Raw genomic sequence first — 25,459 nt, forward strand, 5'->3', positions numbered from 1 at the left:
TAATAAGTTATGTAATAGCAGTGTTATAGAGTTTATATAGGGGCAGCCTACCCAGACTTTTGGAAGGGTGGCTCAAAGCAGGAGGCTTCCTGGAGGAAATGACAGATATATATGAATCATTCAAGAAATACACATATGTAAGTATATATTTCTTGAATGATTCACAAACTGTGATACATCCATACTATGGAACATAGTAATTCAGTAATAAAAAGAAAAAACTACTGATACATGTAACACCTTGTGTGCAGCTCAAGAGCAATATGATTAGTGAAGAGACAATCTCAAAAGATCACATACTGTATAACTTCATTTATGTAACATTCTCAAAATCAGTGGTACCCAACCTTTTTGGCATCAGGGATCGGTTTTGTGGAAGATGATTTTTTCACGGATGGATTGTGGGGGATGGTTTCAAAATGAAACTGTTCCACCTCAGATCTCAGGTATTAGATTATTAGATTCTCATAAGGAGTGCCCAACCTAGATCCCTTGCATGCACAGTTCACCATAGGGTTCACGATCCTATGAGTAGGTAATGCTACTGCTGATTTGACAGGAGGCGGAGCACAGGCGGTAATGCTGGCTCACCCACAGCTTACCTCCTGCTGTGCGGCCCAGTTCCTAACAGGACATGGACCACTACTGGTCCATGGCTCGGGGGTTTGGGACCCCTGCTCATAATGACAAAACTATGGAGATGGAGAAAAGATCAGTGATTTCCATGGGCTAACGATGTTGGGGTTAGGGGAGTGGGTATGACAATAAAGGTAGCACTAGAGAAATCTTTGTGACATCGTAATTGTGTGGTGATTACATGAATCTACACGTGATACAATAACAGATAATTGTATGTGCACATGAATACATCATACCAATATCAACTTCTTGGTTTGGATACTGTAGTATAGTTATGTAAGGTGTAACTAATGGAGGAAAATGGGCAAAGGGCACAGGAAAACTCTTGGATCTATATTCACAACTTATGGTGAATCTATTATTTCAAAATTAAAAAGTTAAAAAGTATTTCTTTAAAAACTTCTTATATATGAAAAGTTATTAAATATAAAGTAAACGCATGACTTCATTTTTAAAGGAAAGTGAGAGCTTGCTAGATTCAAATGAAAGAAATAACTGATGGACAGAAACACTAAATGATTACTAGTAACTAGATTTATTTGTTTCTAAGTGCTATATTTTGAGTATTTTGTCCATTTTTGTTATATTTTGCCCATAGATAACTGAATATATGTCCATTAAGGCAGGAACTCTGGAATCATAAGGACTCTAGAAACCGACATTACTAATTGTGGACTATTTGAGTATGAAAGAGAACTTACCTCAACACCATGGGTTCCAGGGCCTGAGAGGCTAATCGTTCAAACATCCGCTGCAGGGGTGGGTGCAGTGAGTGGTCCTCATCAGCCAATGCAGCACTGCACCTCTGCAGCAGTCGTGCATGAAGACCAGCTTCACACATGACTTGCTGGTTCCTTTCTGTGTGCACCAGGGATTGTAAAATATTTGCCACGGCAAGTTGAAGATCCAAAGCATGCTAAAATCAACAAAGAAATCCACACAGTCAGGTCATTCTTAGTGAGAAAGGTGACAATTCTTTTCACATGAAGCATACCTTTTTAATTTTTTTTTTTTGAGACGGAGTTTCGCTCATTGTCCAGGCTGGAGTGCAATGGTGTGATCTCGCCTCACCGCAACCTCTGCCTCGCAAGTTCAAGTGATTCTCCTGCCACAGCCTCCCAAGTAACTGGGATAACAGGCGCCCACCACCACGCCCAGCTAACTGTTGTATTTTTAGTAGAGACAGGGTTTCACCATGTCGGCTAGGCTGGTCTCAAACTCCTGACCTCAGGTGATCCACCTGCCTCAGCCTCCCAAGTGTTAGGATTACAGGCATGAGCCACTGCGCCCGGCAGAAGCATACTTTTTTTTTTTTTTTTTTTTTTTGAGACAGAGTCTTGCTCTGTCGCCCAGGTTGGAGTGCAATGGTGTGATCTCGGCTCTCGGCTCACTGCAACCTCCGCCTCCTGGGTTCAAGCAATTCTCCTGCCTCAGTCTGCCGAGTAGCTGGGACTACAGGTGGCTGCCACCACGCCAGCCATTTTTTGCATTTTTTGCATTTTTTGTATTTTTAGTAGAGGTGGAGTTTCACTGTGTTAGCCAGGATGGTCTCGATATCCTGACCTCGTGATCCACCTGCCTCAGCCTCCCAAAGTACTGGGATTACAGGCGTGAGCCACCGTGCCTGGCCAGAAGCATACCTTTTAATATGAAGTCTCTATATGCTTCCAAATACATTCACATAAATTAAGTAACTTGCTTAGAGCAATATAGCAATTCCAGAACAGGTTAGGCAAACATGTCCTATTTTAATTTTGCTAGAAGTACAGGCAGCTGGACTCTATTCTCTTCCAAGCCTTTTGTATTACACGACTATATGACTAAAAGTAGTTCTATTTTTATAGAAATAGCAGGGACAAAATCTTCTTAATGGTGGGCAGATAACTAGTTTAAAGGAAAGCCTATTTACATCTGTGACACTTTAGGCCTTAGAGTCTATATAACATTTTAATAAAAATCATCACCAAAACTCCAATTCACTCAAACTCTTGAGTGCAACAAGTCAAAACAGACAAATAGCCTCAATGTAGTATCTTCAGTCATTTTTCCTTCTGTATTATTCATTAGCAATGTCCACTGCTGAGCAGGATTTACAAGGAGAAACAGAATTATTCTAGCACCAGAAGAAGCCACCTTGGTTGCCTTTGTAACAAATGAATTGGATTCTAAAACATATGTATCTACCATTTATCATGAAAGGTAACACTCAAATAAAAAAATCCTTTTTTTTTTCCCCTTCAGCTACTTTAGTATGTAACATTAACTTTCTTCCTCAACCCCCTAGCTCATATCATCATACTCACGTCCTTTCATTCATTTCATTACAGACGGGAAGGAACTAACATATTCAAGCTTACTTCTGGCTGTGTCACTGACCCAACAGAGGCCAGTAGGTCCAGCATGGCAAGCATGGCTCCAGGATGAATGATGACTGCATCAGAACTCTGGAGAGATGAAGTTGTCACATGTAGTTTCAGGTCGGCAACATTTTTAGGAGGGTAAACAGGGGGAGTTGAAACAGAATGATATGCATGCCTATAAAAAAAGAAAGAGTAAATTTGGTATTGAATTCCAATCACATTCTCTTCCTCTTCGGTTACTTTCATCCACTGATAACCAAAAAGCCTTGTTAGAAAACACCTTAAGGTTGGGATAGAAAAAAAGGAATATATTATCAACTCGAGTTGATATGTGTGTGTGTCCACACATGTGTGGGTGGGTGTGTGCAGACCATGTAACTATCCATTATTCATAGCCTTTATGATTTTTACTTTTACTGATTTACTATACGGATTGTTTGATTAAAAAATGATACCTGTACCAGAAGATGTAAAGAACAGGTACAATCATAGTGATTCAAAGCTCTAGGAAGATGACAGTTCCAATAATATGTGATGAGAGATCAAGTTAAATTAATTCCCTCAATGAGATTTTATCTTTTGAAATTACCTATATGTGTTTTAACCTTTCCTTAGTGCATGAGTAACACAATCAACAACTAACTGGGTCAACTGGGTCAGGGTTGTCTCAGAGTCTAGGCTATCCAAGAATAAATATATTTGGCATTGTGGGAGTTTTCCTTTAGCTTATTTGGAACTACTTTCATCTTCTGCATCTATCCTCACTACCACTGAAAATATTCATTGCAACTTTTAAAAACTTGAAAGCAATTTACAGAAAAAGTTTCTATGAATTAAAGCCCAGCCATGTCCTGAATGTACACATTTCTTCTCATCAATGATCTCTACTTTCTATTTCATACTACTCATCTACAATTCATGAATTTTGCACATTTTGCATCTTGGCACTAAGAAACAGATGCTTGTGGCTTCAGCCTATGGGAACTCTTTGTTCCAATGAGTTGGTCTCAGCATAATTTGCCTAATGCTGAGCTCTGTCACAGAGAGCAATGCAGTTTTAGCTCTCTGGGACAAGAGCAGCTTGGGAAACAGATGCTTTACGTCAGTGATTTAGTAGCAAAGAATTGGCACTGCCATGGTTTAAAAAAAATGCCATTCTCTTTTTAACAGGGATTCTAGGAAAATGTTCCGCTTTACTTATAAAAAGGCACATAGGCTCTCCTAGTTTATTTAAAAGTCAGCATGTCCTTTACCCATTCATGTTTTCACTCCCTGTATTCTGCCGTTTTTCATTCAAGAAGATTTAATTTCTAAACTTACTAAGAAAAATATTTCAAAATGTGTATTACCAACAGTTATCCTCCTCCTATATTGCTCCCTTTATTCTTTTAAATATTTTGATCCATCTAGAAAAAAGATTCATAATTTATCTAGCATGTATCAGAAATAACCACTGAATTCCAAAATTTCATTAAACATGTTTTCATTGCATATACACACATACGCACAGATTCTAATTGTCTATTTTAGTTATAGGCCTTCGAAAATCTTTTCTAAATTGACAGATTTGATGAGATTTGGATTTAAATTATTGATACACTCAGGAAGAAATCTTTACATCTTTGGACACTGAACTCTTTACTAACACAAGTTGAGTACCCCTAATCCAAAAACCTGAAATCTGAAATGCTCCAAAATCCAAAATTTTTTAAGCACCCACATGACGCCACAAGTAGAAAATTTCACATCTGACCTTATATGATGGATCAGAGTCAAAACTTTGTTTCATGTACAAAATTATTAAAAATATTACATAAAATTATCTTCTGGCTACTTGTGTAAGATGTATATGCAACATAAATAAATTCTGTGTCTGGACTTGGGTCCTACACTCAAGATATCTCATTATATATATTGCAAATATTACAAAATCCAAAAAACTGGAAATTAAAACAATTCTGGTCCCAAGTATTTTGGATAAGAAATACTCAACCTGTATATAATTATTACAGTAGTACATTTTTTTATCTTATATAAGAAAGCAATATTCTGAAAAAGGAATTACATTCATTGTTTTCAAACCAGAAAAATATTGCAAACATTGCTGATATCTAAAACATGGTATTTATTAACTAAAATTAGGTGTATTACAACAGGTATTATACAAAATTAATTCTGATTAAATCACCTAGGTATCATCACAGGTATCACTTTTTAAATTGTGGAATTATGGTAAGCTTATTAAATGGTTAATTCCCAAGCAAGAACTAACCATTTGCAAAGATAGGATAAAATTACATTTCATAATTTGGTTGGTATTTAATATTTCGACCTAAATTCTCATATATATTTAAGATTCATCTACCTCTTTTGGGAATACATAATATTTAAATTCTGAATCTGCTTTGCTTAACTTATCATCAGGTGTGTAGAGGCACTAAGTAATGGATCCCATGTTTGAAGAATAACAAGTACTTGCCACCTTTTGCTCCACTGCAGTTATATTCTGTAGAGTTCTGATTATTATTTTGTATTCACTTCTTCTAACTCTGATTGAACACTGTTCAGCTATAATTCTGTTCTATTATTCCTTCTGAATAATGAACAATGAAAAAGGTTTTGAGTTTTAGTTTTCCAAATATAAAGTCGGCTAGTTCATTTTCCCCCAATCCTTAAATAATTAGAGAAGAATCTCCTGGATACTACATGTCAGACAAGTATCACAAGCTCAAAATGTCCTTAGCATCTGAGAGTGTTCCACAAGCCATAAAAACACAGTCAAATTTTGGTTTCTCCTTTTGCCAACAAAACCAGTATGTTTTGCTACAAGAAAAAGATGTCTATAAGCTGATGTAATTTGTTGAGAGGTTCTAGAAATAGTGTGACTTAAATTCTAATTTCAAGTTACTAGACTTGAATTTGTGAAGTAAAAAACATAATATTCTTTACTAGCTTATGATTCTTACCACTGAGCAAAATGTATGCAAGCTGAATAGAATGGCAACCTGAAAATGTCAACAATCATCTTAGTACTAGCATGAACAGTAGCGGGCTTTCTGTCCTTGGGGTAACGTCAACTTGTAAAGACTCATGGAGAATTCACACGGATTAGGGCTCAATCAGCTAGCTTTCCTGATTTAGTGACTGTTTTCTCTTAAGTCAAAGACCTGGTATCTCTACATGGAGCTGCACTGTAAATGATGACAATATGTTTTTGATTTAAGGCCATTAAGTAACTCTTTAAGAATAAAAAGAAAATGCTGTTTTCCCTTTGTCAAATTACCACTTAAATACATAGAAACTTCCGATGTATTTTTGGAAATGGAGTCTCGCTCTGTAGTCCAGGCTGGAGTGCAGTGCCGTGATCTCGGCTCGCTGCAACCTCCACCTCCTGCGTTCCTGCAGTTCTCCTGACTCAGCTCCCGAGTAGCTGGGATTACAGGTGCACGCTGCCATGCTCGGCTAATTTTTTTTTTTGTATTTTAGTAGAGATGGGGTTTCGCCGTGTTGCCAGGCTGGTCTTAAACTCCTGACCTCAGGCAATCCGCCCGCCTCGGCCTCCCAAAGTGCTAGGATTACAGGTGTGAGCCACCGCACCTGGCCCTGATGTATTTTTTTAAGTATCCTTTTAATCTGTGTATTTTTATTTTGTGGCATTTGGTTAATACTTAAAAAGGACTAAATGTTTTTAAACAGCAAATTTTAAGGCTTTACTCATTTATGATATAATCACCATATTTTTAAATTGTGATTTTTAGCAATTTAAACTACTAATTGAAATTATTTCTCTAATATTCAGTAATTCCTTGGGCTCATGAACAAACACAAATTTTCAAACATGCACATTTTTTACCTCGACCATTTTAGCAACAGAAAAATACATATCAACTCAAATTTATCTAGTTTATCATTCCTTGAATTAGGAACAGCTTTTTTAAAAAAAGAAACTGCAGTTTTTAAGCACAAATATACTGAACAATCCTATATTCATTTAAGACTATTCTGAACCATGCCATGGTTTGTTGTGCAAAGTAAGCTATAAGTGTAAATTTAAGAGAAAAATGAAATTACATCTTTTCATATACCTAATATTACTATGCAAATATGTTGAAATACTGAATCCGTAACAAATACTTTTGAAGTACTAACTCCAACTATCTTCAAGTTTCAAAATCTGAACAACAGTAATAAGATTAAAACAACAATATAGCAGAACCTTGGGATTCATTTTTTAAAAGCCACAGTGAAAGAATATTAATGTAAGAGTTAAGGACTTATTTTTGGTTATGAGGAAAACAGGAGAAGTAATGAAGTATTTGGGGCCAACTGCAGACCATGATCATTTTATGTGCAGGTTGCATCAATCAACTGTAGTTTTTAAAAATTTGAGTAGAATTTTTTTAAAGGTAGTTTTAAAAAGATCAACTAGATCAGCTTAGAGATTTACAAAGCACTGATCAAAGTAAGTATTGGGGTGGGTTTTTTACTAACTTTTTCAAAGCTTAGCTGTGAGCATTTTTCATAACAGCAACATACTTCAATTGGTTGAATCTGATGGAGAAAATACACAGTTCCTTTCAGTGCTATGAAATTCATTTTGGAATAACAGTAAAAACCAAAGAATGATCCCAACGTTTAAAGAAAAAAAAAAAAAAAGAAAAAGAAAAAAGTGGAAAAGTATTCTACTTAGAGACATTAAGTCTACATTTCTAACTTATTTTTAATAAAAGACATGCTTTTTCTATAACAAAAATGTGTAGTTTAGTATGAAAATAGTTGGATGACAAAATTATATATGTCCTTCATAGTTTCATAGCATCAACACATTTTACTCTCATGAAAAATTGATATCTTTAAAATCTAAAAAACACCCCCCAAAACCCCAAAAGTAAAAAAAAAAAAAACCAAAACTGAAATCACAAAACACAATCAACATGTTAACATAAATAAGCACAGAAAAAAAGAAACCCCACACAAATAGAGACTGACTTCTCTTATATGATCAGTACCTTTTCCTGGACAAAGCTGGTGTACCCCAAGGAGAGGGGAGAGAAGACTCACTTGTCAGGCAAGGAGGGATCTGTTCTGCACGACTACAGACAACAAAACAGACAGGGTGGTTTAGAGAGGTTAGAAGAAGAGAACACCAGGTTGGCAGTTGGTTAGTTTCACAAGAAATGCCAGTAAAAGTTTAATAAGGAACATCTTCCATATTCAGCAGGAACAAGGAACAAGACTACAACACAAGCACTGAATGAAACAGAAAAGCATGCTCACGGCAGATGCTTATTCCATTCATGTTAACATTTAACACATCTGTTAAACAGGGTGCTCTAAGCCCTATTTTTGACAGTGACTAAAAATGATGTATTCTAACTAGGATAAGTAGAAATCAAGGGAAAAGAGGTTGAATCTGAATACACAAATTTATATAGCTCATTCCTAGAACACCACACTGTCCTGTGTTTTCGATAAGTTAACTATACATATGCATTTTATTTCAAGATAGGGAAAAGCAGAAGTTTAACGAATTTTTTTTTTTTACAATTGTTGTCATAGTTGTTTGGATTTTTAAATGTAAATACTGAGGACTAAGAAATCTTGTTAAGAAGCTGGAAATATCTCAGTTGATACTTCAAAGCAGATATTCCACAGAAAAGGACACAAAACCTATTACAAGCTCTAGCCAATGGAGTTACATGGTCTATTGATGAGGGCAGTTCATTCATTTTATGTATTAAAACTATGGTAAGTTAAAAGCAATAACGCTTGGGGCATAAATTAGAAGTATTATTTTCAAAGTGACATCTTCATTGAAAACACAGTTGAAGCACTGAAAATAAGTGATCTAGATGAAGTGGCTCTCCTACAATCTCCCTGAGAACCCTGGATTCCCCCATTGTAGAATTTGTCACACTATATGTAATTGTTTATTTATGTGTCTATATTTTAGCTAAAAGATAGCAAGGACCAAGACAGCCCTGTGTAGAGCTGAATCCTCAATGCCTAGCACAGTGACTTGGCATGCAGCAGGTTTTTGTTAAGTACTTATTTCATGAAGGAATGAGTAAATACTGAGTCTGATGGCCTCTCGAACTTGACGGTTCAAGACACTGACACCCCTCTTTGGGAACTTTATCATTTTTTGAGGAGTACGATATGTGGAGAATGATGGAGTATGTGTCTGGAAATAAGAATAATCATAATGATGTTCTGTTGATAACACATATCAATAAGTCCAGATGCACCTTTTGAGGCTAAAAAGAAAAAAGACAATAGTAAACACTATCATTAAAGGAAACTTCATAGAAACTGTTCCAATAACTGCAATGAGAACTAATTGAACCTGAATTTACAAATAGTACACAGGCTTCCATGCTAAAAAAAAAAAAAAAACAATACCAGAGCAAGAGTAATATTCAAAAATAAAGTGATACACCTCAAACAAACAGGAGAAGAGTCATCTGTTTTCATATTCTTTTGGATTAACTCATAATTCAAGTCTTAATGTTGAAGTCATGCTTAGTATACACCCTTTAATTCAGAGGACAGAGCAGAGCCATACCTGTCAAAAGAATCTGTGGCTACTTTGTAAAGATAAATAAAAAGTTTACTGCAGTGCCGTAACGTGGGTGACACTGATTCTATTGAGACTACATCTTCCTCTAAAAGTCTCTGAAATGGCTGTGTATTTGAGGGGAAGACATTCATGGCGCTTATTTTTCTTAGGTCTGAGAAGCAGCCAAGAAATCGAACAGCATCTGCCAACTTCTCATACTGAATCTCTGTTTTGAAGAAATGAGAGTTGGCTGGCTCATAGCGCATTGCTGCAGTCAACGTGCAGAACACAGTGTGAAGAAGTTCAAACACTTGATTCTGGTTCACTTTCTCCCAGCCATTCTTGGGTGGACAGCTCAAAGATCTTTCCATAGCAACGAGCAAGGATGTAATGTACACAAATCCTCCAACTTTCCTAAAAACTGTTCTTGAACGATGGCTTTCTCGAAGGACCGACAGGAGGGCCTACAGGAGACAAAAGAAAAAAACAAACGAAAATACACATAATTCAAAAAAAAAAAACACTATGCATGTATATGGAGGTTGTACATTCTATGAATCTGACATGTTTTTATCATTTACCCAATAAATGGTCCTATAAAGCATATCAAATAGTTTGCTAATTTAAAAAAGCCACATTAATGCTGAAGGTAATTTTAGGAAACACTATCACGTATTTCTTTGATAGAATAAAGCTACATCCAAATATTGGCTGAAAAGCTTTTCCAGAGTCTTTAATTGATTATGACATCAATGAATTCAGTGACTTTACAAAGTAAGTAAAATACATCTTCTAGTCTAGTTTTACACAATCATGAAAACTTACGACTTTGTGTATACAAACTGATTAATTCTAGAAGGGATCACAGAGATGGTCAGAGCAGCCAAGATCTGAGGTCTTTTGTTTCATATAAAGTGACCATATTCATGCTTTAGAAAGCAGATTCACTTTAGAAGACTTATTAAACATTCTCTTTTGCAAAATGAACTGAAGCCTAAGGGTTGAAAGTATGGCTTTTCCCAAAACAGCTGTAAGCTTTAAGAAAGAAAACCTGAAGTAAATAAGTAAATCAAACATTTACTTTCTGAACTGTCATAATTTTAACTTAGCTTATGTTTTTTTTTTTTAAACAAAAACAGAGTCATGCTCTATCACCCAGCTTGGAGTGCTGTGGCGCGATCTTGGCTCACTGCAACCTCCACCTCCTGGGTTCAAGCAATTCTCGTGCCTCAGCCTCCTGAGTAGCTGGGATTACAGGCACGCACCACTATGCCCAGTTAATTTTTTGTATTTTTAGTAGAGATGGGGTTTCACCATATTGGCCAGGCTAGTCTCAAACTCCTGGCCTCAAGTGATCCACCCACCTCTGCCTCCCAAAGTGCTGGGATTACAGGTGTGAGCCACCGCCCTCGCCAGCTTATGATTTTAAAAAACACATTACAAAATCACCTAATATTTTATCAGGCACTTGCTATGTACTAGGCACTCTAGGTGCTTTTATGCACTAGCTTATTTAATCCTTTCAACAATCCTATGTGTAAGGTACTATTATTATTTCCACTTTATAGATAAGGAATTGAGGCCCAATGTGGTAAAATAACTCTCCAAAGACTATACAACTTATTAAAATGGTAAAGGCAGAATTTAAACCTAGGCAGTCTAATTACCCTACTCCTGCACTTAATCATGACATTATGCCCCAAACAGCAAGCTGAAATCTTTTTTATGGATACAGTGGACTCCTTTGCCCTCTGTTTCATTAATTGTAGCACAATGGGTATCTACTATAACTTAAGATATAATTTCTAATCTGTCCAATCATCGCATTTGAAAAAGTCATTTTATTAAAAGATCTCACACATTTCTAATGGTATCTGAAGAATGAAAAGGCTACATACAGGTTGAGTATCCATTATTTAAAGTGTTTGGCACCAGAAAAGTTTCGGATTTTGGAATATTTGCACATATACAGTAAGTTATCTAAACACAAAATTCATGTGTTTCATATATACCTTATACACATAGCCTGAAGGTAATTTTATACAATATTTTAAATAATTTTGTTCATGCAACTTTACCATCACATGAGGTCAGGTGTGGAATTTTCCACACTCAAAAAGATTGCAGCATTTTGAATTTCAGGTTTTTGGATGAGGGATGCTCAACCTGTATTAATATATTAGTCACCTTTTGACATATACTACTTCAGAAGTTATGAAGATTTCATTGTTCATACCTATTCCTTAATATTTTAAAAGACAGAAAATACGCAATCTGTATGTAAATAAAATATAAAAACAATGTTTCTTCATATAGTCTTCAATCAACAAATTTCCATTTTAGTATCTGGTAACAATATAGTTTCCCTATCTTGTCAAATTTAATAAACTATATGAATACTTAAAATATCTCATATTAACAAGACTTAACACACATACACACACACACACACACACACACACACACACACTCCTTATAACATAGGCTGAAGATGGCTGAACTCAGGATGCTTGGGGTCATATTCTGACTTCAACATTAAAAAGTATTTAACCATCCCAGTTACTTAACCTTTCTGTGTCACAGTTTCCTCTTATGTAAAATGGAAACAACAATAACTAACCTCAAAGGAAATACATGTAAAAACCCTCAAAGAAGTGCCCGGCATATAAGCCTATCACTATCATCAATTTTCAAAAACATACTGGGAGAAAAATATGACAAGTATTATTTTATAGATGAGGAGGGGTGAGTTCAAAGTTAAAGTAACATGTACAAAATGCTATCACTGGTTAGAATTATGACTGAGGTTAGAAAAACTGCTGCTTATGAATCCTTAGTCCAATAATTTATATTATGTACTTCTGGACAGGCCCACCTCCTACTTCCTCAAAACTGGTATCTGTTGTCGCTCTGACATTATCCCAGCACAATCTCAGTATTTGAAAAATTTCAAATACCATGAATAATGTAACTTCCCACTTACATCAATAAATGATGACGAGTAGCAAACACCAAAGTTGCAATGAGATCTGGAGGCTGCTTGGTTAATTAGACAAAATCAGCTATATATTACTTATATTTGCATAAATACAATTCATACAATTCAAATTTGTGCATCAGGAGAATTTCCATGACATGTCATGGAATGTCAGGTTTGTGTATAAATAATTACAAATTAAATGACATTGGTCTGTGGTATATGTCAGTTGAATGGAGGCACTATGTAATTAGAAATTAAATTACATAGGTCTGTGGTATATGTCAGTTGAATGGAGGCACTAAGAAGCAATTCTGAATGAAGTAAAAATGGAAATTGAAACTGAGAACCCAAATTTTCCCTACTGGCTCTCAACGCTACTTTTTCCCTTCAAAGCAGAATGCCAGAGCTAGCTCATGCCAGCTCTCAAGAGGTCAAGTGCCATATTTTCAAGAATTTTGTAAGTCAGTTGTTAAACGTACAATCATAATTAAAAATTAAGTAACAAATTTACAACTAAGTATTTTAAAGACAAAATACTCAAAACTGATCAGTTTCTAATTATTTTCTGAATTTTACTATTATCTAGGCTTTTACGTATCTGCATGAGGAAATGCTATATAATGGTGTACTACTGTGCAACTCTTTCCAGTCCACATTCAGTGGCACATTAGTTGACTGAATAGGCCACAATGCGAGTATTTTTACCCTGGAAATCAGTAAATGCAAAATATCATGACCCTCTCCTGCCCTCCTCCAGCCTGAGAATCAGTAACTAACATTAACCAGAACACTGCCTCAAAATTACGGGTCAGCCAATTACTTCTTGTTGGCTTTACTTATCAATATTAAAAAATCCAATTAATAAGGTACCAAAAGAGGAGAAAATGGTATGTTAAAAAAAGTTGGCAACCTTAGCATCTTTTGAAGCCATCTATATTCTCCCAACAATTCCTTCAAATATAAAATGTTCTTCAAATATTGACACTCATGTGGATATCCTTTTTGTCTAAGAGATAAATTGTGGTGAGATTAATCTTGCTTTTAAGATGCATATTCAAAACTGTCATTATACACCATCAAAACATGATGAAATATATGACAGCATAAAGAAAGAAATGCTATTTTTTCATTACCAATGAAATATTTAATTGAATAAAAGTAAAAGAAAATAGAAGTAATAACTACTAATGTCTGTGGCTAGAATGGGGTATGTAGGAAACTAGTATATGCCACCCCAAAATATGCCACTATGGCATAAGGATTATTTTCAGTTGAAGGCAATTGGGAAGAAGTAGATATAAGAAAACTCTCTGCCATCCCCTGTTTGATGAAGTCAGACCCTTCCCAGCCTGGAGACAGCAAAGAAATGCACACAACAAACTACCAACTATTCTTTATCTACCATTTATTTGCCTTCCCACAAGTTGATATCCCTAGAGTCCTTTTCCTTTATGTCATCATTTCTCTAAAAATGTACAGTTCTTTGCAGAGAATGCTATGTAGTGGTCTCCCTTCTCTGCAGTTTTGCTTTCCTTCATTTTAGTTACCTGTGCTCAAACTTGGCCTGAAAATATTGAATGAAAAAAACCAGAAACATCAATTCAAAAGTCTTAAATTGTGTATCGTTCAGAGTAACATGATGAAGTCTCACACTGCCCCACACCACTGTGACTCATCCCTGTGTCCAGTGTACATATGCTGCAAAAGCCACCTGCCCATTAGTCACTGAGCAGAGTCTCGGTTATCAGAGCAACTGTGGAGGTTTCCCAGTCCCTGTGTTCAAGTAACCCTTATTTTTCTTAATAGTGGCCCCAAAGCACAAGAGTAGTGACATTGGCATATTGTTATAATTATTCTATCTTATTATTGGTTATTGTTGTTAATCTCTTACTGTGCCTAATTTATAAATTAAATGTTATCACAGGTATGAATATACACAGGAAAAAAACATAGTATATATAGAATTCCGTACTATCTGCAGTTTCAGACACTTCTGGGGGGGTCTTAGAAAGTATTCCCCCGAAGATATGGGGGGACTACCATACAAAATGGAGTTCTAAGCCACCTCTTTGAGAATTAGTCATCTTTCCCTGGTTGTCTCCCATGTACATATGAGGTAGACATGTTAATAAACTTCTGTTTGTTTTTCTCTTGTTAATTTGTCTTTTGTAACACTGGTCTGTCCTAGTTAAGAACTCAGCAGGTAGAGGAAAAATGTTTTCCTCATCTACAGGTGAGAGTACTAGTAGAGGAAGTGAGAGGAAATGGAGGTCGGGTCACAAGGGCCTTGGAAGCAAGGTTAAACCCACTGGTTTGTCTGTTATTATTTTAATGTCATTTTAGACTTGAAGAAAAAAATAAATAGTTCAAAGAATTCACAGATATCCTTCATTCAGATTCTTGAAAAATTACCATTTTACTTAATTTCTCTTTCTTCACTTCCCTTTTCCCCTAAAAGCTTCAATGTTTTTCAAAAAAAGGAATTCTCTTACTACTCACAGTACAATGCTCAAAATCACAGAACTAACGTTCAAACAATACAATTATTTTATCTACAGACCTTGTGTTTTTTCCAAATCCCAATAATATCCTCCATAGCAAACGAAAATTCAAGTTCATGTACTATATTCAGTACTCACTTCAACCTCTACTTTTTGGAACAGTTCCTAAGTCATTTTTAATTTCATTTCATCTCATTTTTTTAAGAGTTTACGCCAATTATTTCATAGAAAGTCCTCCAATTAGGATTTATCTGATGTTTTCTAATAATCAGATTCATATTATATACTTTTCGGAGGAAAAAGTACAAAAATGAGCTGAATTTTTCTCAGTGCTTCCTATCAGGAGGTGTATGCTGTTCATTTGTCCATCACTGGCAAAGTTAATGCTGATCATTTAGTTAAGGTAGGGTACATTGTAAAGCTAGTATTTTAGCACTCAAAATTAAGAAATATCTTTTAAGGATAAAATTTAAGAGTACGCAAAAATCCTTTCAGTTCTAAAACTTTCATCTACTATCTTTAGTAGCCAGTGATGAATTTTACTTGAATCAATTATTACTATAGTTCATAAATTGTGATTTTCTTTGACTTTTGACTATAAGTAAGAGTTTTTCCTCTTCTCTGTTTGATTGTACTTACTTAATTGCTTATTTTCTTTGATCTCTTCTTTACTTTTTCAAGGCTAACTGAAATGTTTTAGGCTCGTTTTGTTTCTTTCTCTGCCCTAGTCCTGGAATCAAGGAGGCCTGAATTCTTATAATGGAAAATTGTATTTAGAAACCTTGCATCAATCAATAAATTAAAGAACATAAATTTTAATGGACTTCTTTCACTTTACTCAGATATTATTTAAATACAAGAGCAGGTTTTTAGTCACAAAAAGAGAAGGCTATGTCTCTTTTTATTAAAACAACTATTATTCACAGCACATAAGTTGAAAGCACAGCTTTACAAAGAGACTACATGGGTTCAGATCTAGGCTCCTCTACCTACTAGACAGACATATAGAACTTGGGAAAATTTTTCAACCAGTCTGTGTTTCAGTTTACAATATGTAAAGCAGGGACACTAATAGTATTTATTTTTATCATAAGGATTAAATAAGTAGATGCACACAAATGCATACAACAGTACTAATAGAAAGCAGTCAATAAATGTTAGCTACTGTTATATCTGGAACTTGGAAATTTTTAAAATATATCATTTAATATTTAATAGTCTTTACTTTTCCATTACGCCTTACTTGCATTACTAAATTCACTTCTAAATGAAAGTGAAACATTCGATTATAGTTTGATTCTAAAAATTTCTTACAATATCAATAACTTCTGTAATATGAGAGAATGTGAGTGTATAAATCTGTATAAAACAATGGTGCTGTGGAAATAAAATGGGTATTGAAATCTGGGGGTCAGTTCTACTAATTAAAAGTCACTTAAGTGAACAATATCCATGTTATATGATTTCTCTAAACCTAAGTTTTCTCATCTGCAAAACAGGGTGCTACTTACTTTACAGTATTACTAAGGAGTAAATGATAAAAGCATATGTAAAACTCCTGGTATATTGTTTGATATCTACTAGATTATCCATTACTTACATACACACATATATGCATGCATGTGTATAAAATGCCAAATCTAACATTCATTTCACAGATGCATAACACTATGAGTGAATTTAATTGAACAGAAAATATACATATTTAGTATTAAGATCCTATACTTCACTAATATTTAATTTAAGAGTTCCAGTAAGTCAAGATAATTACTGCAAAGGTTTATCAGCAGAAGAAAAATATATACTGAAAGACATAAATGACTGCAGTTTTTCCAAGTTCCTAATGTGTACAAAGTTGTGAGGTTTCTTGGGTAATTTGGATTTTTTAAAATTTCCCTGTCTCTAACTTAAATACAGATCATCTAAAAATAACCACAGATTTTAGTAGTAAAAGAGGGGAAACACATTTATCAAACTTACCCTTAAAATATCAGTCTTCAACTGCAATTCCGTCGGTGGGGCTGAATGCATTAGCCCCAGGAGAGTGCCCATGTCATCGTCCCCATTTGGGGAGAGCACCAGCTGCTGGATAGTCATCAGGGCATGCTGCCGGCATTGAGGGTACTTTACTATATTATGTGCACATCTTGCACCTCCAAATTCTCGAAAAATTCCTTGAAGGAAGGAGAAAAAGTCCAACAATGGCTACTTTAAAATATTCTGAGACAAGTCAGATGAATTAACATTCAGCTATTTTTTGTAGGTAAAGTAACTCAAAATAATGTAAATAAAACCTACCCAACTATTTCACCTTTTAAATTACAATACAAATTTGCACAGCAGGTTGTCAGCAAAGGTATACGCAAATTTTCTCTACATTTCCTTAATGCAAGATTAATGCCATGATATGTTCACCATGTCCAAGTTCTCAAAATCTAGAACATTCACAAGTCTCTTAGGCAGACGCCAGGAGACTCTCTATTGTAATCAACTTATGTAAAAGGCTTTCAGAGGAACAATAGCCTAAATAAAGGAGATTTAAATGAACATGGCTTCCAAAATAGTAGCAAGAAAGGAATGGAATAAATTATTCCACCATGGGAAAAATTACAAGGAACCAACATGTTTTGTTGCACAGGTAGAGCATAAGAACAAAAAGTGACAAATTCTGCAACAGAAAGCATGTGTCATTGTTACTGCTCCAAAGCCTTTACACAGATTGACTTACTTAATACTCATCCCCTACCATATAGAGGTAAGGCGGTCAAAGTCATACAGCTAGTAAGCAACAGAAAAGGATGTATGCCTACACAGCCCAGCTCTGTAAGCCTGTGCTCCTGCTCACAAGTGATACTGTTCTCACATCAAATATTAATATCATCCTCCAGTATTAAAAAAAAATGGGCCCAGTGATTGAAATCACTAATTAGTATTTCCTCTAAGTAATTCTTCTATCCCTTATGTTTTTAGGACATCTTGTTTATATCTCTATTATGGTTTATAACAAACAGTCTTACTATTATTGCTTATGTTTGGTCTTCCATGACTACTGGATTTTCTCCTGATTTGTGTTTCAATAAACGTTTACTGAAACACTGTATTCTGCTATAGCAGCCACTGTCCTCTCTGCTTAGTGGCTATTTGTTAACTTTATAAAAATTATAAGATCATGAATTCAGTCTAAGTCGTGTGCTTGAGATTCAGCACATGGAATTTGTGACATCCTTTCATTACCTGAAGGCCTGTTTAGATAATCATAATGGCTAATATTATTTAAATACTTAAACTATGAGTAAAGTACTGTTTTAAATGCCTAACATCACACAGCTAGTAACATCTTTCATACTGGGAAAAGAAAAACTGAAAAGAATTGTATGAAATTGTTTGGCACTTTGGGATATGTACTAAGTGACTTTTAGTCATACAGAGTAAGCTCTCCAATTGTCCAATCTCTTCCTGTGCAACTTCTAGGTCGTCTCAAGGAAAGCTAATTTACTGAGCAAATTCCTGTTAGTCTATCTTTATTATGTTTCTGAGTATCTCAGTTAACTAAACCTAGTTAGTGGAAATAAGATTATGCATTGACAAAATGTTACTATAGTATTCATTAAAAGTCATCATACTCATTGTTTCAATTACCTGTTAAATTCATTCAAGTCTATCTTAGCATTTGCCAAAGTTGTATTAGACTAATTACTTCTGTAATTATGTGTCTACATTTTTCTTCAATAGATTCTAATCCCCAGGGAGCAAGAATGATCTTACCTTAGCATCTAGGTGTTATTCTAACACCTAGCTAGCATGGTACCTGGGATATGCAATATATTTTAAATATGATGAATGCTGAGTTTCTCTGCATTCAGGCAAACAGTCATGCATTTGTGCATGGGGTTCATTCATCCATGGCTTTCCATAACACTTAAAATATATTTCAAGCTCCTTACCATGGCCTAAAAAGCTCCCTATGATTTGGGCCCAGCCTACTAATCTGAACTCATTTTCCCTCATTATTCCTCTCAAGCTGTACTGACCTGATTACCTGAGAGTTGTTTGATGTTAATTAAAATCTCAAGTAATCTTTTTTAAAAAGCAAGAGTGATATTTTATAAATATAGTTAGGCTATCTGTTAATGACAGGTAGAAAAGGATAAAAGAGAAATTGAGACCAAAATTAAACAAAATATTTAGTAAAGTTAATTAACCTTGGAGAGATTACGTTTTATTAAAGAATCATTGTTCAGTATTTCCTGAAGGTTGTAACATCATAATACTCTAACTTGTAGTACTAAAAATATTCTTTAAATCACTGTGTAAAAAAATATTTTAGAAAGAATTTAAATAGCAACTTGAGTAAGAGTGTATCAATAAAAAATTAAAAGAATACTGTCAACACAAGACATTATAAAAAGCAATTTAAACATCATTTTGAAATAGTAACAATGTTATATGTTTTGTCATCAAGGTGCTCCTGATGGTCAAAAGTACTGCATTTTTAGGGACATGACGGGTACCATCACTGAATCAATAGTTTTTTCTCTTAAGTGACAGGAAGATTTCAGAAGCAAGAATCACCACAGAAGATGTAATCAGTGGTAATCTCCCAAAGTATTTGCTTGCGGCTTTTAAAATTACCTGCATTTGTGTTTGATCCTTGAAGAAGCACTGTCAAGGTCTCCATAACCAATAAAGCCAGGTGTTTTTGGTCTTCAACTGAACTATTATTTCTTGAGTCCCCTAAAAAAAGGTTCAAAGGTCCAAATTACAAAAGTGATAAGCTTATTTTTTGATTCTGTTTTACTGTAATAATTTCTTTATTTCTTCAGTATTCAGTTTTACCCCTAATATGACAGATATAATATAATCTCTAAAACGATGCATGTGTCCAACATTTGGCAAAAGTAGGCTCAAAATCAATATTAACAGTTTTATTTCGGTATGCTTGCAAGTGGCCGTTATCTAATAAATATTAAAAATGAAAATGCAAAGGTTAAATATATTCTCTTCACAGAGGGTTTTCCTAATAAAGGATGTCAACAGGAGAACGCTAGATTTTGATACACCAAAAAGAGAGAAAAGTTCATGAATAAAGCTACCTATTCAACCTGTATTAATTCACATTTAATACTTATTAATTGACAGATACTACTGTACTTTTATCAGATTTATCAGAGAGGTACCCAATGATAATACATTGTGTATATAACATCATTAAATATATGTATTTGCTCTGTACAATAAAAACACATTGAAGTAACTATACATTTAACTATATTTATTAGTTGTAATTAATAATAAATCTGATTATTTTCAGAAGCTTTTAAAACTTGCTCTTAGAAGCAGAAGGCAGTAGATACTAGTCATGTGGATCATACACGTTTTCCCTCAGTTTTTACCTTCCTTTAAACTCTCTCCAATACACTCATATAATTCTAGCTTCCTCCTCCCCAATTACCTAACAGAGGTTGAATGAACCTGTAAATCTTTTGGAAAATATAGTTCACTAATATGTCACAATAATACACATTAGGAAGTCATTGAAATCAATAACCAAAGAATGTGAACAAGAACAAAAAACTCTGTTTTGAACCCCTTTTCAAATAAAAATAAAGTTACAGACAATACTTTACCTTGTTCATTTAGTGCCTGAGTTGGATCCTTCAACAGGGCAGCATATTTATGCAAAAGGTTTACCATGACCTCCAAAAGGCCAACCTCCCTGAACACATCTTTAAATATGTAGTCATGTCTTGTAAACTTAAGAAGTGTTTTCATTGCAATAATGCTACAGTGATAAGAAGAGCTAGATTTTAAGAGGATACTGACACTAATAAGTTCTTTACAAGGTATATAATTTAAGCTAAAAACAACAAACTCCAGCATCTCAAAGTATTTGTTTTGTACTTCTGGGAGTTTAGAAATCTTCTCTGCAAACTGTGACAATGTGTGCTGTGACTCTAGGATGAAGTAATTGGCACTGTCGGCCATGTAAATATTTGTGATAGCATCAAGGATGATTTGGGCAAGGAAGCTGGTTTTTGCTTTTAAAAATGCATTCTGAAGAACTGCAAAGGCCTGGACGTTCCTCACACTGTGACCTAAAACAGAAAAGAAAAACATAAAAGTAGGTACTATGTGATATTTTAATGATGGCAAACTAGTCTGTTTAAACACATCAATTATTTACTAAGAACATAACCCTGTTTTCACAAAAAGTCTGATTTTTCTTCATCAGGTTCAAATCATTTAATTAAAAATAACACTGATTAAAATTTTAATGCATTATTATGAATATTTCAATTCCAAAATAGTGTATGTTGAAAAGTTAAGACTGTTTTAGAGGGAATAAAAGCATATTATAAACATCCATGCTTCAGAGTTTGGAAATGTGTGGTAGTTTTATTATCTATGAGATTGATTTTGACTATAAGGACAGCTGTCTCTCAATTTAAAAAGACTTTGAGGCTGAAGAAGTTACAGGCCTGAGAGCAGCAATAATGAAGCAGGAAAACAGGAGGGGAAAATTTTTCTAAATTCCAGTTTTCCTTTATAATTAGAACACTGTGATTTTTATAAATTTTAAGCTGGAAGTTTGTTTTGTTTTCTAGCTAACAGTACAATTTCTTCATATAGACATTTGTTAAAGCAATTTATGGCCAGCTATTCAAACATACCAAATGGGGGGAAAAAAAAACTTTATACATGGCTCTGGTGAGGCAAATTAGTGATAATAATTATAAAGAAATTAAGACAGAAAGTTCTATTTGAAGTACATGAAAATAAGCAGCTTGCCTATAAAAGGAGTCCCCAGAACAATAGCTATTAGGAGTATATGGCATTTCCAAGTATGACCAAAAAATTAACATAGTGTCTGACAGAATAAGCTGGATTTTAGAAAGAGTATAAACCAGAGAACTACCAAAATTAGTAAATGGAGCAGAAAGAATGCTCAGGGCTGGGGGCAGTAGCTCACACCAGTAGTCCTAGCACTTTGGGAAGATTGCCTGAGGCCAGAAGTTCTAGACTAGCCTGGGTAACATAGCAAGACCACCTCCATTTCTACAGGAGATTAAAAAAAAAAAATTTAGCTGGGGATGGTGGCCATGTGCCTGTAGTTCTAGCTACTCAGGAGGCTGAGGCAGGAGGATTGCTTGAGCCCAGGAGTTTGAGGTTGCAGTGGGCTATGATCACACCACTGCACTTCAGCCTGGGCGACAGAAAGCAATCCAGTCTGTAAAATAAACAAACAAACAAACAAACAAAAAAGAATGCTCAGAAATCTTGACTTGGACATTTCTTAAAAACACAGGAAATTAAAAAAATCTCCAGTCTATATATGATTTCAATTTTCTAATTTCTTGTTTATAATATATATATTTATTACATGTATGGCAAATACCAAAAATTTATCTTTGTTTCCTGTGTCTATCAGTCTATCTAAGTTTGTTTTTTGGTTACCTACATAATATAAAAAGTAAAGATGTCTGGAAAAGAATAATCAACATCTCAGCAGCTTTTCAAAAAAATAGTTCACATGATTATTAATTTATATGGAAAATCAAAAGACTTAGAATAGCCAATATGATTCTGAGAAGAAAGAACAAAACTGGACAACTTAAGTGACCTGATTTTAAGGCTTATTATAAAGCTACAGCAATCAACACAGTGTGGTATTGGCTTAAGCACAGGCACATGGATCAATCAAACAAAATTCAGAAAGTGTCTCAGATATATGTAGTCATATATGATATTTTCAACAAAGGGTCTTGGCACATTCAGATACCCATATTAAAAAAGAAACCCTTACTTTCTACCCTCTATGATAATAACTTAAAATGTACCATAGACCTTAATTTAAAAGTTAAAATATGAAACACTGGATAAAGAAAACATTAGAAGAAAACAAGAGATCTTTGTGAATCTGAAGTAAAGATTTTTTCAATAGGAGAAAAACAATCACAAAATATTATTAAAATGAAAAACTGGACTTCATCAAAATTTAAAACTTCCATTTCTCAAAAGATGCATTAAAAAAAACCCAGCAAGTCAAAACTAAGAGAACACACTTCCAAAATACATATTAAGGGATAAAGAACTTATACAGAATATCTAAAGAACTCTTATAACTCCAGTAAAACAACCCTATCAAACAATGGGCTCAGAGACCTGAACCAAGGTGGAGAAACAGATGGTGACAAAGTACATAAAAAATGCAAAACTTCATTAGTCAATTAGAAAAACGAAAATTAAAATAACAATTAGGCATTATTACATACTTAGTAGAATGTCTAAAATTAAAAGAACTAACAATACCAAGTGTTACTGACAGCATCAAGCAACTGGAACTGACATTACTGATGTGAATGCAAAAATTGGACAGCCACTTTAGAAAATACTCTGGCAGTTTCTTATAAAGTTAAACATACATTTACCATATGATCTAGCACTTTAACTGCTCTGCGTTTAGCTAAAAGAAATGAAAACGTATGTCCACAGAAAGATTTGTTTTATATAAATGTCCACTGTAGCTTTATTCCTGATAGTCAAATAAATGTCCATCAACTGGTGAAGAGATACACAAATTCTGGAATATCCAAACAATGAAATAATACCCAGCATTAAAAAGGAACAAACTTCTGATACACGCAATAACATAGGTGATTCTCCAAAGTATTACAATATTCCCCTCATTTTCATGGTTTTATTTTCTGTGGTTTCAGTTACCCATGGTTAATTACAGTCTGAAAACATTACATACAATAAGATATTCTGAGAGAGAGAGAGTGCTCATGCTCTCAAGAGAGAGCACACAACATTTACATAACTTTTATTATTGTATATTGCTATAATTGTTATATTTTACTATTATTGTTGTTCATCTCTTACTGTGACAAATTTATAAATTCAACTTTATCATATGTATGATGTGGAAGAAAAACATAGAATATATAGGGTTTGGTACTATCTGTGGTTTCAGGTATCCACTGGGGACCTTGGAACACATTCCCCCTGGTAAAGAGGGGAGTGATTAGATAGAATCCAGATACAAAAAAACTACATACTATATGATTACAGTGTATTAAGTTCTAGAAAGGGCAAAACTAAAACACACTAGTGGTTGCCAGGGCAAGGGTTAAGGTGGGGAGGACTGACCGCAAGGAGGACAAGGAAACTTTCCAGACGATGAAAATATTCCACATCATGATTACGGTGGTGATTACACGACCATATCCACTTGTCAAAACTTATCAAATTCAACACTCAATTGAATAGATTTAATGTACACAATTTACAACTCAATACTGCTAGAAAATATAAAAGACAACCTATTCCACATTCTTTCTATAATGGAATACAGCTATTTCCTATGATCTTTGCAATAATGCTAAAAGTAGGCCATGAGAAACAGAAAATTTTGAGTTATACAGGAAACTCAAAATGATGTAGCTTCACCCATTCACTTTATAGAATATTATGCCAATTTTTCTGAAGAAGAAACTGATGTTTAGAAAAGTTAGGTCACTAATGATTACATAAATTCTGACTCTTAGGGCATCATCCTTTCTAGATAGCCTTACTTTCATAGACATTATGTCACTGGATTCTCACAATAACCCTGGGAGGTGCTAGGTTATATAATTATTATCCCTGTTATGAATGAGACAAAACCAGGCAATGATATATGCACAAGATTAATTTTGCTGCATTATTACAAAATTAAATTGTTGTGATTAGCTATTATGCCAATATCAACATCACATTGATAAACCAAATGAAACAACAATAAAGTAGAAGTACATTGCTGCAATATTTTTATATTAATTCATAGAAAGAGTTAACTGTAGAATGATCAAGCTGGAATCTATAAATTAGAAGTTTTCTGAGAAGCCTCTATTTTTTTTTTGCTTTTAAGAGAAAGGGGGTCTTGCTCTGTCACCCAGGCTGGAGTGCAGTGGTGTGATGACAGCTCACTGCAGCTTTGAACTCCCGGGCTCAAAAGATCCTCCTGTGTAGCTGGGATTACAAGTGTGAATTGCCATACTATTTTTTTCTTGATAGTAAATAAAATGAAACCTTAAATCACTTAGGGAAACATGGATTTCTCCCTATTTACTGCAGAGACTCATTTAAAAGGTTCTAAACAACTTATGTACTGAGGGCACATCATATTACACTGATGATGCCATCTATTTTCACTGATTTAAAGACTGTTAATTTGTAAGTCATAACATGTATTATAAATTTAAATATGTATTACAAATTTAATACATAACATATGTATTATAAATGTAAATAACCAGACATGTTTGTATTTATTGGCTGGTTAAATTTTAAATGGAAATATCATGATCCTATTGAATACTTAGTAAGTGACAGTCATGTGAATAAAAACTATTAGAGGCCTCCAGGATCAGGTTACTCT

The 25,459-nt window shown here is 34.4% G+C and overlaps 1 protein-coding gene across 10 annotated transcripts in view; it reads right to left on the bottom strand.

Annotated features, from left to right (window-relative positions):
* The window catches only part of WDFY3 (WD repeat and FYVE domain containing 3), a 304,455-nt gene that overhangs the window by 128,151 nt on the left and 150,845 nt on the right, over positions 1-25,459 (bottom strand). For 9 of the 10 annotated variants that reach the window (XM_054554129.2, XM_054554132.2, XM_054554131.2 and 6 more), the window contains 7 exons: positions 20,667-21,134; positions 19,672-19,773; positions 17,020-17,213; positions 9,565-10,022; positions 8,009-8,092; positions 2,997-3,174; positions 1,341-1,555 (listed from right to left, as the gene is read on the bottom strand). In XM_054554129.2, coding sequence (XP_054410104.1) covers positions 1,341-1,555; positions 2,997-3,174; positions 8,009-8,092; positions 9,565-10,022; positions 17,020-17,213; positions 19,672-19,773; positions 20,667-21,134 — 1,699 coding nt within the window. The remainder of the gene's footprint in view (positions 1-1,340; positions 1,556-2,996; positions 3,175-8,008; positions 8,093-9,564; positions 10,023-17,019; positions 17,214-19,671; positions 19,774-20,666; positions 21,135-25,459) is intronic. The other variant, XM_054554136.2, reaches the window with a different exon arrangement.

Source organism: Pongo abelii, chromosome 3 (assembly GCF_028885655.2).
Source record: "Pongo abelii isolate AG06213 chromosome 3, NHGRI_mPonAbe1-v2.0_pri, whole genome shotgun sequence".
Taxonomy (NCBI): Eukaryota; Metazoa; Chordata; class Mammalia; order Primates; family Hominidae; genus Pongo; species Pongo abelii.